Source organism: Exophiala oligosperma, assembly GCF_000835515.1.
Source record: "Exophiala oligosperma strain CBS 72588 unplaced genomic scaffold supercont1.15, whole genome shotgun sequence".
In the NCBI taxonomy this organism is placed as follows: domain Eukaryota; kingdom Fungi; phylum Ascomycota; class Eurotiomycetes; order Chaetothyriales; family Herpotrichiellaceae; genus Exophiala; species Exophiala oligosperma.
Window position 1 is genome coordinate 30,272 of NW_015622832.1, and position 14,199 is coordinate 44,470.

At 52.5% G+C, this 14,199-nt stretch overlaps 5 protein-coding genes across 5 annotated transcripts; 2 read left to right on the forward strand and 3 right to left on the reverse strand.

Moving 5' to 3' along the window:
- Positions 1-843: 843 nt before the first annotated feature.
- On the forward strand, positions 844-1,809 carry PV06_10654 (uncharacterized protein). The gene has a single exon (XM_016412223.1). The coding sequence runs from the start codon at positions 884-886 to the stop codon at positions 1,787-1,789; it is 906 nt and encodes a 301-aa protein (XP_016257237.1). The 5' UTR covers positions 844-883; the 3' UTR covers positions 1,790-1,809.
- Positions 1,810-2,331: 522 nt separating this feature from the next.
- PV06_10655 (uncharacterized protein) lies at positions 2,332-4,296 on the reverse strand. Its single transcript, XM_016412224.1, has 6 exons — positions 4,132-4,296; positions 3,859-4,027; positions 3,678-3,795; positions 3,351-3,614; positions 3,129-3,282; positions 2,332-3,071 (listed from the first exon to the last, which is right to left on the reverse strand). Exons 2-6 carry the CDS (start codon positions 4,003-4,005, stop codon positions 2,414-2,416), a joined length of 1,341 nt encoding a protein of 446 aa, XP_016257238.1. The 5' UTR covers positions 4,006-4,027; positions 4,132-4,296; the 3' UTR covers positions 2,332-2,413.
- Positions 4,297-4,724: 428 nt separating this feature from the next.
- On the reverse strand, positions 4,725-5,385 carry PV06_10656 (uncharacterized protein). Its single transcript, XM_016412225.1, has one exon. The coding sequence runs from the start codon at positions 5,282-5,284 to the stop codon at positions 4,844-4,846; it is 441 nt and encodes a 146-aa protein (XP_016257239.1). The 5' UTR covers positions 5,285-5,385; the 3' UTR covers positions 4,725-4,843.
- A 578-nt stretch (positions 5,386-5,963) lies between these two features.
- Positions 5,964-7,839, forward strand: PV06_10657 (uncharacterized protein). Its single transcript, XM_016412226.1, has 2 exons — positions 5,964-6,638; positions 6,724-7,839. The coding sequence occupies exons 1-2, from the start codon at positions 6,051-6,053 to the stop codon at positions 7,636-7,638; spliced, it is 1,503 nt and encodes a 500-aa protein (XP_016257240.1). The 5' UTR covers positions 5,964-6,050; the 3' UTR covers positions 7,639-7,839.
- Positions 7,840-10,606: 2,767 nt separating this feature from the next.
- PV06_10658 (uncharacterized protein) lies at positions 10,607-11,638 on the reverse strand. The gene has a single exon (XM_016412227.1). The coding sequence runs from the start codon at positions 11,472-11,474 to the stop codon at positions 10,749-10,751; it is 726 nt and encodes a 241-aa protein (XP_016257241.1). The 5' UTR covers positions 11,475-11,638; the 3' UTR covers positions 10,607-10,748.
- Between the last annotated feature and the right edge of the window lie 2,561 nt (positions 11,639-14,199).

Consider the following 14,199-nt stretch of genomic DNA (forward strand, 5'->3'; position numbering starts at 1 on the left):
GGAGAACGAGGAAAGGCTCCTCTACGGCACATTTATGTGCAAGGGATATCTCCGACAGGTCAGCAGATCGCCTTGCCGCTGGAAGCCTTCAAACCGGCCTCTCGCAACTGTGACTGACCAAGCATGTAGGAGGAGAACATACCACTCGCGGTGCCGCTGGAGAAAGCCGCTCAGTATCCCTCTGCAGTCCAAGCTCTGCTGGGCTACGATGTCAGCGACCCCTTCCTTGGCTGGGTCGACCTCAAGAGCCCTCTAGAGGTGTGTTTTGGCAAACAGGGTAGCAATGGGTTCCATTAGCGGACCTAATTAATCTGTGTCGCCGTCGTGAACTGGTGTAGATGCCATACCTGATTGGGATATCAACACCTCGAGGCTCGCACCGGCTCCGCGGATGAAGAGTCGGGGTCTGTTTCCTACCAAATAAACACCAGACTAGCAAGCCCACATAGAAGCTCTCCCACACTCGCCTATTGTCATGACATAAACTAAGATCCTCCACGGCACGGTGCGGACGAACGGATGAATGAATGTCTTCAGCTTCTGGGGCAGGTAAGGCATCCAATGGAAACGAGCCTTACAAGTGATAGGCTGGGGGAGAAATCAATACTCTTTGTTCTGCTGCTGCGCAAGCTTTCGGCCGCTCTTCCTCGTGCGCCGACGGAGATACTTCCCCCGTTTACCAAGCAAGCAGATATACAGCTTGAACAACTGCGTGCATAACAAGATGCTTTTGTAAGCGGCGCTCGAAAGAACAAAGTCAAGGCTCCGCATCACGATATACCTCTGGCTATAAATCACGATACTCTCATCCTGAATCTTCTCTCCAACACATATTTCCTTGTCGTTTGTCTTGTCACCGAATCGCTGATTGCTCACTTTCAATATGCGTGTTGCTATCGCTGGGGCAGGCGATCTCGCTCGCTACTTCTGCGAAGAGTTCTTGAAGGCGGGCCATCAAGTCACGATCCTGACCCGGAGCGAGAAGGAGTATTTGAAAAGACCGAATGTCAACCAAGTCATCACCGACTATACACTTGATTCGGTCAGCAAAGCAATCGCCGACTGCGAAGCTCTGATATCAGCGGTCTTGGACTACTCGATGGGATACAAGGACTTGCATTTGACACTGCTGGAAGCTTGTCAGAAAAGCCCCAAATGCAAACGGTTCATCCCCTCGGAGTTTGCTGGAGACATCAAGCACTACCCACACGAGCCACCCTTCTACGCCGATTCCCACGAACCGGTACGCGAGGCCTTGAGAAACCAGCAAGACGTAGAATGGACCTTGGTCTGCGCGGGCTGGTTCATGGATTACGTCGTGCCGCCCAAGAACAGGCACCTCAAGGAGATTGGCGAAACCTTCCCGATCGACCTGAGCACCAACCGCGCCGTGATTCCCGGGACCGGAAAGGAGCCTGTCGATATCACGGCCGTTCGCGACGTTGCCAGGGCAGTCACGGCTCTGCTGGAAGCCCCGAGATGGGAGCCTTACACCTTCGTCTCGGGCCAGAAGACCTGTTGGCTCGATGTCTTCGAGGTGATGCGCGCCAGACACCCGGACATGAAACCGACTTTCAAATCTCTGGAGCAACTAGTCGAGGAAAGAAATTCTCCCGATAAAAATGTCAGTGGTCTGGCCGAGTATCAGATCTTCTCCTGCACTGGCCCAGCGTCACTCGAGGCGAAGGAGGTCGACGCTCAAAGGACCAAATATTTCAAAGGCATACAAATCAGGACGCTGGTTGACTTCCTCGAAGAATACGACCAGAACCCGGATGCTATTCTGTAGATATTCTCTAGGGAAATTCTATGTATGAGAAGAGCAAAAAACATTTGATCAAAGGGTCAACGATACCTCATCCTGCCATGTGAACATCATTGGTGTATGATTCCTTGCACGAGATAACAGCGAGACTCGACAGTGACTCGTCATTGCAAACACGGGTAGAGGCTTTTGATTCGCCGCCATCAGGGAAGCACCCATCGGGGACGTCCGCATAGATCGACCGGCGGAGCCTGCGGTTCCGGTGTCGACAACGGAGGGAAAGATACTCCAGTACTAGTAGTTCATACTTCAGGCCGCCGAACCACAAGCTTCCTATCGCGCTCGCATGTAAGCCTGCTTCAATGCGTCTCGCAATTCTCGGCACTTGTTACAGCCCCAGGTCACAGAAGACAATCAAGACATGGTGCTGAAACTCAGTGGTCTCGTTCTCTACACTCCCTACTTCTACCGCACCTACACTTTGTACGGGGGCCTTGTTGCAGCTGGTGGGATCCAAGGTTGACGCCGCAAAATTGCCCTGACGACCCTTGACTGCAGCGTTTGAATCTGCCAGCACTCCAGACATTACAGATTGGATCGATGGAAAAAGCAATTATCCCATTGCGACAATCAATTCTGTTTCTGCCACTACATGTTATCACCAGCAATAAAGTCGTAGTCCTTGAGTTCCGAGGCGGTCTCCTCCAAGATTTGGAAGCCCTTCAACAGCTGCTCGTCCGTGATGACCATTGGAACCGACATGCGGACCGAGCCATGCAACGGGTGTGTCAAGAGTCCCTTGGACATGGCCAGAGCCGCAAAGCGCCTCGCGTCAAAATCCTGGCCGCAGTCAGGCTTCATCACCAGCTGAAGATCGGCTCCCCGGTTGGTGGCAAAGGCGATGTAGGGAAACCTTTGCTTCCAGTCTTTGGTCCACTCGACAAACCTCCGGCCGATTTCTGCGGTGCGCTCGACCAGTCCCTCTTCGTCGATGATTTCCGTGGCCGTTCGGGCGCACGCGATGCCCAACGGCGTGTTTGCAAAGGTCCCGGCGCAGGTGTACGGAGTGACGAGGGACATGGTCTCCTTGTTTCCAAGCACAAAGGAGGCCGGATAGGCACCGCCGGTGAGAGATTTGCCTAGAACGATCATGTCGGCTTTGACGTCCGGGCCCAGCCACTCCGAGCACAGCCAACGTCCAGTCTTTCCAGCGCCCATGCGGACCTTGTCGGAGATGAAAAGGACACCGTACTTTTTGTAGAGCAGGGCGACGCCACGTGCGAAGTCGATATCTTCCTGGAATGTTCTGTTGTCGAGGTTAGCACAAGAGTACTCACTGCCTCAAAATGCGAATATAGCGGACGGTGCGTGCCCATGAATGCATTCCATCATCACCGCAGCGACATTCTGATGATGCTCGGCCAGACATTTTTCCATGTCTTCAACAGAGCCATACCGGAGCACCTCGCCGGTGCTTGGGTTCAAGTTGGACAAGGATGGATCTGTCACTCCGAAGCCTTTGTACGGGAATCAAGTCACTAGATCAGGCCTGGGACATGACATTGCAAAGATAGTATGCTCCTACCTTTCCGACGATCAGTCGGCTCCATGATGGGCCAGATCCCAGACGAGAGTCCATGGTAGTTGTTCCCGACCCCCAAGACCTTGATTCGATCCTGCGGGACCTTCTTGACCTGGAGGCCCCATTTCCGGGCTATCTTGACCGCCGCATCAGCGGCTTCGGTCCCGGAGACTGTAGCATTGATCTGGTCGTAGCCAAAGCGCTTGCACATCATCTCCGCAAAGGGTGGCCACTCGGCCACTCTCAGAGCGGCATTGGCCAGGGTTACTGTGTTCAACAAGCGACCACCATTAGCCTTGCCAAAAGGTACAGACGTAAGTATTGGTGCACCTAACTTGCTTTTGGATGCTAATTCTACCACAGTCCGCACAAGCTTGGGATGGCATTGGCCGAGATTGCCGGCACTGAACATCGCGATAAAGTCAAGATAACTCTTTCCATCGGCGTCCTGCAACAGCCTGTGTCAGTCGCAGACGAATTTCCCCCCGGGAAGCTTTGTATTTTGTCTTACAAAGAGAACTACCCCGTTACCTCGTGAGATGTAGGCTGGAAGTGGCAGAAACCCCCCGACGCAGTATTGGTTCTCCAGCTTCAGAAGCTTCTGCGCCTCCAGGCCGAGCTCGCCTGTGGAGCGCCGTATTTCGTTAACGGAACCCATTTCACAGAGACTGTCCGAAAAGCTGTGCAAGTCTCAAGTAGCATGAGCAAGATAGCCGACAAAGGAAATATACTCAGGGCTGGCAATGGAGCTTTTAAGATGAGGATAGTCAAGTACAGTCCGTACCGTCAGATTTGCTATGCCTCCGAAGAAGAGACACAGAAAGTCTTCTAAATGTAATCAGATACACCAGATGCAGGTCGACTCGTCGAGTACAGTAGTTGCTACCGGTCCTCGGATGCCTGTTCGTCTGCAGCCCTTCCAATCAACCGGTCATCAGACCCCCGCGTGAGATCAGAGACTAAGCATCACCGCAGTAATGCTGATTCAAAGAAAGGGACTTTTGATTTGACTACGACGGAGAATGGCAACCGGCACTCTTCTTTCCCAGACAAGTTTGACTGTCGGGGGCCGAGGGGGCCACCACAACCGGAGCCGGACAGCGGTCCAGGTCGAGGGTTAGGGGCCCCCCCTCATCATGACAAGGCTTCTATGTTTCCAGCAAAGGCAAGACAGATGTAGGTCCTGGCTGGCTTTGCTTGGAGAGCGGCATGCCCAATCTCACGTTACCCAGTTAATGTCGGGAAGACAGCAGTGGGAGAATTTGCATGGATGACTTTGTTCATGTTTGTGAGCGAAGAGCTGATTCTGATGCAGAAATAAATCCGCGGGCGAGGCAGTCATTCATCATTAGGAAAATCCCGACAGTTTCGGTCGTGGTAGATCCCTCTTCGTTGATGTTTCTATTTCTCAACTCCACCAAGGTTCCTCGCGAGCTGCAAAAAGCTTCACCTGCCACAACCGAGGAGGCCTTCTAATTCAGCGAAAGGGATAACTGTCAATTGCTGATGTATGCGTGCAGGGTCATTTCAAAGACCGAACCCTGGTACCCTTCTGGAACCATGAGCCCCGTCAACACCGGCCGGTTATCCCCCAGATATCTGCGCTTGGTGCTTTGCAGGGCGCTGACGAACGGTTCATCCAGGCTGGTGTAGTACAAAGTCATCTCGTACACGTTTTGCCATCCCTGGGCCACCCCGGCGGCTTTCAAGACCCTCTCGGCGTTCTGAAACGCCTGGTCGACTTGTTCTTGAATATCTTCTGGGATGGACCCGTCCTCCCTGAAGCCACATTGGCCGGATGTCACGACGAGAGAGACGTTCGGAGGGACGACGACCGCCTGGGAGGCTGATAGATCACCGGCAATCTTGGATAGAAAGCCAGGCGGGTTGGACGTGCGGAGGCCGTCGCGGCTGGAAGTGTTTTGGTCGGATCCCATTTTTGGCTTATTCCTTAAAGTGCTGGGGAATGGAGTGGGGGCAAGGAGGTTGTCTGGTGTAGTTTTCAAAGACGATCGTTGGTTGGAAGCATACACAATTTGTACTCTAGAATCTCATCCGGGGAAACACCTGCTCCTCGACATGCCTGGGGGTTTTATTCTCGCCTCATAACGATAACAACCGCGCTTAACTTTGCTCCGTCAGGTTCTGACGCGCAAATGTCCGCTTGACCGGAGGTGGACTGCGGTCAATTGCAAAGGTCCAGAGCCAGCGGTCGAACTCAACGGCGGCTCCGGGGATGCTTACGTGGATGGTGCCCGGTCGTCCCACAGCCGGGCATATCATTGAGCCAAGCGATAAAGTCATCAAACCTCCTGGCTGTCTTCAGCGGCGTGGAAGCAGAGCAGCTTCCGGTACCGAGCAAGATTCTATGAGTTTCGAGATAACATAAGATATGCATTACGAGATAGGCTGTGAACGCCAGTTGCAAACCAACGGGGTTGAATCTGCTTGGACCAGCTCAAACCATCTGTAAATCTGGCCTCTCCATCCGGAGCCGCGTGACAATGTGAACTTTCGAGTGTTGCCTGACCGGTCTTCCTTAACCGCGACTCAACCTGAAAGCACTAACAAACCATTACAGTATGTAGTATTTACAGAAGGGTAGTTCTTCCAGTATAAATCCAGCGACAAAGGTTCGATACTGAGACTCTCAATCTTCTTTTGCTTTTGAAACCAACCAACCATCAGCCGATCTACGACGCCATGGCCCTCCATGATTTCTCCCGTCATGCGACGGACATTTTGATAGCGCAGATGAACGCCGACCCGGGCATCCCGACGAGCAACCCATCTGTCTCCGGCTGGCAGGTCCCTCCTCACCCGTTGTCTGAAGCCCGGTCAGCGAATTTGCCCCCCGTCACGGAGTTTGCCATCATCGGCTCGGGCGCGTCCGGTTGCAGCGTCGCCAGCAACCTCCTGCAGAACGAGCTGTCCGGCGATCAGAGGGTCACGGTGTTCGAGGCACGCACTCTGACCAGCGGCGCCACCGGCCGCAACGGGGGCCAACTGTTGACGCACATTCCCAAGTTCTACAAGACTTATGCTGAGGCGCACGGGAAAGAGGCGGCGGGACGCATTGCGCGGTACGCCCTGAGGACGGTGGACAAGATGGTCGATATAGCCTATTCCGAGGATCTCGGGGCGTGTGAAGTCAGGAAAGTCCGAGATGTCATGGCATTCGAGGACGAGGAAGGTTTCAACGCGGCTGTTTCGTCGGTTCGCCTGTACGAGGAAGCACTGTCGGAGGAGAATGACAAATATTCGATCATTGACAAGGATTCGGCAAAGAAAGTAAGCATGGCCCGAAAACAATATCTGGAGAGCTTCCATGCTTTCATGAGAGAATCATCTGCTGACGACGAGGCTGTTTGTGTAGCATCACCAACTCAAGAATGCGGTTGGGGCTTTGACTGCCACAGCTTGGGCATTCTGGCCATACCGTCTATTCACTGGGATCTTCCAGCGGCTTCTTGACCGCTACCCGAACCGCTTCTCCATCGAAACCCGGACACCGGTGCTGTCGATCGACTACGCTCCCGACACGGACAGCAAGTATCCTTACATCCTGAGTACCCCACGCGGCAAGGTCCGGGCTTCTCAGGTCTTCCACTGCTGCAATGGATTCACCAGTCATCTCCTGCCACGGCTCCAGGGCAAGATCTTCCCGTACCGTGGGACGATGTCTCTCCAGGGCCTCGGCGCCCAGGAACCGAACTTGGGTTCCAAGAACCTCTGGCTGTTCTACCGACCGTCGACCTATGACTCTCGCACTGGCATTCTGGATTCGAAGCTGTACTATCAGCACCAGAACGCGGTGACGGGGGAGATCTTCTGCGGGGGAGGCGTGCGGCGTCTGGACGGGATCATCAAGAGCGACGACGAAGAGGTGCCCGCCGAGACCCTGGAAACCCTAGAACACTTCGGCTCCAAGATGTTTGATCGGCCGGCAAGTGGCCAAAAAGCCGAGGGAGAAGACACGTCAACTCCCTTCAAGCACCTCCAAGCCTGGACGGGCATCATGGGTATGACTCCAGACATCCTGCCATTTGTGGGCAAAGTGCCGCAAAGCGTTACCGGCAGGGCGGCGGAGGGCGGTGAATGGATCGCTGCGGGATACAGTGGCTATGGCATGCCACAGTGTTGGTCGTGCGGCGAGGCTATCGCCAGGATGGCCCTGGGAGAATCGAAACCTGACTGGCTTCCAGAGCCCCTGCTGTTGAGTGAGAAACGGTTGACCGATGGGCGTCTGAGCCCTGAAGCAGCCCTTACCTACTTCGTTAGTCCGCATTAGAAGCATAGATATGCCATGTAACGGGTGAGATGGATTTGCAGGACGCGAACCAGGACAAGACAATAGGGAAATCATCATCGCCGTAGCGTGACCAAAATTCTTGAGATAGGAACGATCATCACAGACCCTGCGTAAGGGCGTTTCGGAGGCGCCAGCATCACAGTGCCGGCTCACCCTCGGTGGATGGGGATTGCAGGAAACGTCAAATGCACATCTTCTCCTTCCTTGTAAGGTCGCTTCGATCTCCCAATAGCATCCTGGCCATGTGCAGAGTCTGATAACCCAGAACGGGGATATCTGTAGATGTTATAACCGTTCTGTCGGCCCTCTTTGGGCAGAAATGGGGAACTACGAGAACACTACATTTTGGTTCCTCTTGCTTAGTGAATGGCATTGCTCCGGTGGGGGGCGTGCTATGTGCGATACATTGTATCAGGCAACAGAAGTGGCATCTTCATAAACTCCATTCAGCCAGAAAACAAGAAGACACCAATTGCAAACCTCTCATCGCTGATTTCTTGTCGCCTCGAGAGGTCGTTGCCCAGATGTACCCTTTTTCGACGAGATATCTCCTCTTATTGCCCTTCCACAAACTAGATTCTCGAGATTTTTCTCATTTTTCCAGCCAGTAAGAAAAGCAACAACGCCTGAGAAATCCTTCCGGGAGTATGCCAGGACTAGGACGTGGGGGATTCGATGATGTCGTGTGAGGGGACACCGACCTGCTCTAGCATCTTGTAAAAGACTTGCGGTTCGACCCAGTCTTCAGGCGCAAAGACACCACTCCGGGTTTTGTCACTGTCCTCCAACGCCAAAACCATGAAAGCAGCACAAGCGACCCCGGTTACGTGTGATACCGATCTGAAAAGACCTGAGCCCTCACCGCACGTAGGTGTGCGTTTGATGGCCACTGCTGGATGGCCGTTGTGAGTGCCGGTGGCGCGGACGAGCAGGGCGCCCTTGTAGGGAACCGTTTCGCCTTTGGACGCTTGTCGAACGAAGTTGACGAGTTGCGACATCGTGACCTCGCCCTTCCAGATTTGCTCAAATACTCCCGTCAGGGCGTAGAACATGGGCCCAAGTGATCGTCCAACATTCGTGGCACGCTGCCACAGGCCAGCGGCGCTCAAGGGTCCGGCGAGTAGGCCAGGGTTGGACCCCAAAAGCACCTGAACCCAGTCTTTGGAAGCAATCTGATCACTTCGCAGCCGGTCGTAGAACTCAACCGCGTCTTCAATGGTGATGTCGCCGCGACGGTGGGCGGTGGCGAGGCCTCGGGCGATCCCCATCTTGAGGGGCGGATCCAGGCCGCCCATGCATCGGATACGGTTGGCCTTTGGAAATGCACGCACAAGAGTGATGGGCTCTGGGTGTGCTGTCTCATGTAGCGGTTGCTCACCGGCCGAGCCAACCATCGGAACATAGGTGGTTTCGAGAAACGTCTCGTGGACCGTGGGCCGCCCGTTCTCCCACGTCAAGCAGGGCCCGGCGGCGATATGCAAAAGGTGCTCGAGCACGGCTTTGCCGGCGTAGAACCCTCCGTGACCAGTCAGCCAGCAAATATCGAGCACGTCGATGGAATCCAATTCCTTTGCGACGTCGAGCGCCATCACGTTCGTCATGCCAGGCGAGGCGCCACAGTTGATGAAGCAGGGGATCCCTGCTTCCTTTGCCGTTTCGTGTAGGTCGAGTGAGACTTGCGTACTCTCAACGTCATCGTCAAAGTCCAGATAGGGAATCTTTGCCTCGATACATCCTTTGATGACTGGTTCTGCCGTCCGCATATATGGCCCTGCACCGAGCACCACGAGCCCGGCGCCCTTGATGGCGTCTCGCAGTGCGACGGGGTCGAATAGATCCAGCTTCAGGGTTGTCGCCCGTCCAGACGGAAGTTCCGCTTGAAGCGAATCAAGCACGGCCGTGTTGATGTCGCTAAGGACGAGCGGCACTGTGCTTGCTGCTGCAAAGCACTTCACTGCCACCTGGCACACGCCACCAGCCGCGCCGATGAAAACCACGCGCTTCTGCGCATGGTGGGTATTGCTCATATTGAAAAGCTATGTTCGATCACGACGCCAGGAGGGTGGTCCAAAAAAACTGTGCACAGTGTCCAGCTGAGAATATTCTGTCTGTTCAACGCCTTTTATTCAAGAAGATGCTCGGGAACGACCGTGTGGCTCTGTTGGTGGGCGGTTATACCTTCGTCATCCTAATGACCCGCGAGCAGCAATGAGATTACCGCATCAGAAGTGTGGTAAACCTCAGTAAGGTTGGCTCAAGCTCCGGAATGTTTCTGCTGTTACACGGCGAAATCGAGATCCCATAGCTACGGCTCCGAGTTCACACTCAATGCTTAGATATCAATCAGTGCACAACGACGGCTGGGATTTATGCCGTCAAGAAGATTTCTGGATGAGGGGCAACGGACGCTCTAGGTGTACTGATCGGCCGAGGGGGCCTGCGCAGCCCATATTCTCAGGTGTGCTGTCCAGACACAACCCTGTCAAAGCGAGATCCGTCGTCCGCGGCTCCGGCGTCGATCGACTGGGTGGGTCGAGATCAACGTTGGGGAAGAAAGCCTTGTTGAGTTTTGATATAGTAAGACGTCTCCTCCCCTCTTGCTTATCATGTCCGGCAGTCTCGGACTGTTAGCGACAGCCGGTTCCGAATACCTGCACATCGTCTGGTTTGCGATAACCATCACCCGCGTTTGCAAGAACAGGCGACACGAAAAATAATGCATAGTGCTAGCTCATCTGGTAGGATTAGAGTCCCCACCAGGCCGTCGGTTTATGTTTGTAGTTGATGCAGGTCATGAGCGAAAGCTGTGTCTGCTGGCAGTTGTGTTGTTGCAGCTTGATACCGACGGTTAAAAACTATCCAGCGTTTCGGTCCAAGACATTCTCCACTTAATGACCCTCAGTCATGAGACCTTGAGATCTCGTCGAAAGCGATAAGAGATCGTTCGAGAGACCCGAGTAATACTACAAGCACAGCACTGGACAGGAATCATAGATTTGCCTACGTGCATTGTTGGCTTCAACACATCACAACGACTGGTCAACAGGGCGTCGATGACCACCAATTCAGCAATGTCTGCCGTTTTACAATCACAATTTCTGCCCGGCCGAAACCCACAAACCTTCAGCCTCCGAATAGATGGTCCCATCTTCCCCGATCAGCTGGCCTCTCACATACCACTTCCGCCCATGTGCAGCTTCCAACCAGCACTTGACCACGACCGTGGACGGTGACCGCACCGGGGCGAGGTATGAGATTGTCAGCTTCGCCGTGTAAATCAACTCTCTCGCATCAGTCGTCAGCTGCCTTCGAGCTTCCACGCAAAAGCTCAATGCCTCGTCGAAGATGGCGCACAGCGCCCCTCCGTGGACAACGTCCGCAAATCCATTCAGGCCATTGTTCAGATGCAGGAGGAGCAATAGATCAGACTGATGAGTGTCCCGAATCTTGCGGGTGGTGCGCCCATTGAGTGTGCCAATTGGTGGGGTGTCGGTCTGTTGAGGAAGGGGGACAAATGCCTTGGGGATCAATGCCAGCCAGTGCTGGATCGTGTCGTCGCCTTGGAGCGTGCGGGCGAAGAAGTTGTCATCATTGGTCGATTTGGGAATCCGAGAGGTCGTCTGGACTGCTTTGAACTCGGGGTTGTCAAGGTAGTCTTTGGTCCAGGGAAGTGAGCGGAAGTAGTCAAGCTCATCCTCAGGGGCTGGCGTGGAGTTGATGAAGGCTAAAAAGTGTGCCCACGTTGGAGTCGTCATTGTCCAGTTGTGTGGTGTGGAGGGTAGAGGCAAGACGCTGGACGTGGATTGAAATGGCATCGTCTCAGATTATCTACCTAGGTACATAGGTACACAGTGGGTGACGGTTCTCTCACCACAGGTTCGTCTGGATGGTCTGGATGGTCTGGATGGTCTGGGTAGCCGAAGCTTAACCCCGGAGCCGCTGGGGAAGGACGCTGTAAAGACACAAGCATGTTTCTGGCTGCCAGGGTGAAGCTGCGGGTGGACTATCTGCTGCTTTATGGAGGGAGAATGTAGTCAGTGCTTCGAATAATGATAGCCTTCTCGCTATATGAAGCATGGGAACACCGCGTAGATGCGTAAGTCAACGGGTTCCTAACGACAACGCCAGGCTGTACTTACCTAGGTACGCGATGCTCGCCGGCAGCTACTTAAGTACTAGTAGCTAAGTTATAGGCGAGGTCGGGTGACCTGCCTTGGCGCGAGTGCACAGCCGAGGAGCCTCGCCTGGCCTGTCGTAGGCCCTGAATTGCAGCGAAACTGCACGCCTATGCAGTTTGTCTATCCGCAATGAAAGCAGCAAAAGTCCAGGCTCAGCCCTCCAAGCTAACGAACAGCCATTCATGCGACCAGTGCTTCAAAGTTTCCAGCTACTCTTGGGCAAGGTTTATAAGTTCTATCCCGCGAAGCCAGTCTTCCTCAGCTACTATATACTTTTTGAAATTGGTTCTGCCGTCTATAGTACAGCTTTAAGCTTAGAATTATTCATTATTAGTTAGGCTATTATAGATTTAGGATACTCTAATATACTTTTAGAGATAATGATAATTTTGTTCTATACTATTTCACTTTAACTATACCTAATATACTAAGGCTATATTAAAGCTATATTTACTATTAGTTATTTAACTTATAGTGTTTATAAATAAATTTTCTTTTACTAATTTATAGATACTTAAGGTGTAATGAGCTAGAATTAAGTAAAGATAAACCTTTAGACATGCTTAATAAATGATAAAACTAAAAGTGATAAGAATTAATAGTTTCATGATAATATAGTGAGATAAATAGTCACTAATAATTTATTAGTGTAATGAAAGTCATAAAATGAAAGTTACGCTAGTAACGCTAAGACTTAATTTATATATGTAATGACTGTCACTATAGACTGGAATAGTGTTAGGGTACCTGTGAGTGATAGGTCCCAGTTAAAGGTAATGCCTATGAAGTGAGTTCTAGTTAAAGGTGGGGTACTTAATGATTACTCTTATAGGTGTCTACACCGCTAAGAGGGAAACACCAGGGACACCTAAGATAGCCTGGGTTAACTGGTTGAGAAAACAAAAGTGCCTAATATCGTGCCTATAAGAGGGCCTATTCTCAGGGAGAAGAGTGCCTACAGTAGTTCTAACCTAGGGGCATCTATAGGCGTCCCATACTATAAAAGGCGTAAATCGGCGAGCACTAGGTGCGCACAGGGCTGGTCTGTAACAGCGACAACAACAAATCTCGAACTCAGACGTCGTCCTAACCCGTAGATACTCTTTCGTAACCTGCACTGCAATCCTGCAACGCCCTATAGACTCTGTCAGCGTTCTTGTTGACTTCAGGCACTCGCCGCTTAGTCGTCCTAGCCACCTGTGTCCGTACAGGCGCACTCGACATTCACAGGGCCACGAGGCAATAAGTTACTCGTTCAGCATCAGCGCGTCACAAAGAACCTCACACTCATACTCCAGGGAAAGCTCGTCTCATTGCCTAGTTGCACGCACGCACGCGTGCCTAGGTGCTGTCTTGTTGCTACTCCCTGTGTGATACCTTGTTTACTTGGTTGCTTGCTATCTACTCATTCTGGCTCCATTGCAAGGGTACTCACATCACCTCCCGCAGGTACTCATAACAGCCAATCGGCAGTACCAGGAAAGACCTCTGTCTTTCTCAGTACAATATAGCGGCCAGTCCCTCGTTCACTTATAGTTAGTAAATTCAATTCTCTTGAGCCGCTACAACCACAGTATTACCGCCGAGTGGCTGCCGTCACAGCTTTGTCTACGGCCTCATTAGAGGCCTGATTCGTAACACCTTGAACCAAACCGAACGGCTCGCGTCGGCACCAAATATCGGATCTTACAAGGTATATCGGAAGCCAATCATGCCTTCGATTGCCACGCCTTCACGATCTGCCTTGCGGTTTAGTGTCCAGAAGTGCAAGCTCAGAATGCCAACGAGAACGATTGTGAATCCACAGAATCTAAATCGTTAGCAGCTGGTCGAAAGATAACAAAACAACGTAAAAAGATGAGAGAGGAGGGGGGCATATATTCACCCCATGGAGGCCCAAATTCCTGGCAGATATCGTGGAGCATCCTCAGCTCGATAGACCAAAGAACCTATAATTCCACCCGTCCCGCCCAATGTGATCAAACTGGCACTACAGAAGGCGCGTTTCCAGGTGCCACGGATGTTATTGGATTGATAGGCCATGACGGCGGGAACGTTGGCGTTACTGGCCGAGGCGACGAGAAAGATACCAAAATATTGAACCCCAGCTGTGCTTGTATAGCTTAAGATGCAGAGACCGACGATTGATTGTATCGAGTTCCAGATCAAAAACACAGATCGTTGCCGATGCTTGTCTGCAAGCCAGCCTTGCACGCACATGTAGATTCCAGCAAAGATGTACGGCGGTGTACCGAGAGCCTGAGCGCCAACGATTCCGACATCCATCCTGTCATTTATAATAATGGGCATAAAGAATGCGATGGAGTAAGAAACAATAGTGGTGGACCTGTCCAACGTGACG

What these genes read in the sequence shown, in the direction of transcription:
- PV06_10655 (XM_016412224.1), bottom strand. Translation starts at nt 4,005, where the DNA reads ATGGGTTCCGTTAACGAAATACGGCGCTCCACAGGCGAGCTCGGCCTG. An exon ending in AGCATCCAAAAGCAAGTTAG is followed by an intron (nt 3,615 to 3,677) that starts GTGCACCAATAC and finishes TGTTGAACACAG; the next exon opens with TAACCCTGGCCAATGCCGCT. An exon ending in GCCGACTGATCGTCGGAAAG is followed by an intron (nt 3,283 to 3,350) that starts GTAGGAGCATAC and finishes TCCCGTACAAAG; the next exon opens with GCTTCGGAGTGACAGATCCA.
- PV06_10657 (XM_016412226.1), top strand. Translation starts at nt 6,051, where the DNA reads ATGGCCCTCCATGATTTCTCCCGTCATGCGACGGACATTTTGATAGCG. An exon ending in ACAAGGATTCGGCAAAGAAA is followed by an intron (nt 6,639 to 6,723) that starts GTAAGCATGGCC and finishes CTGTTTGTGTAG; the next exon opens with CATCACCAACTCAAGAATGC.
- PV06_10658 (XM_016412227.1), bottom strand. Translation starts at nt 11,474, where the DNA reads ATGCCATTTCAATCCACGTCCAGCGTCTTGCCTCTACCCTCCACACCA.
- PV06_10654 (XM_016412223.1), top strand. Translation starts at nt 884, where the DNA reads ATGCGTGTTGCTATCGCTGGGGCAGGCGATCTCGCTCGCTACTTCTGC.
- PV06_10656 (XM_016412225.1), bottom strand. Translation starts at nt 5,284, where the DNA reads ATGGGATCCGACCAAAACACTTCCAGCCGCGACGGCCTCCGCACGTCC.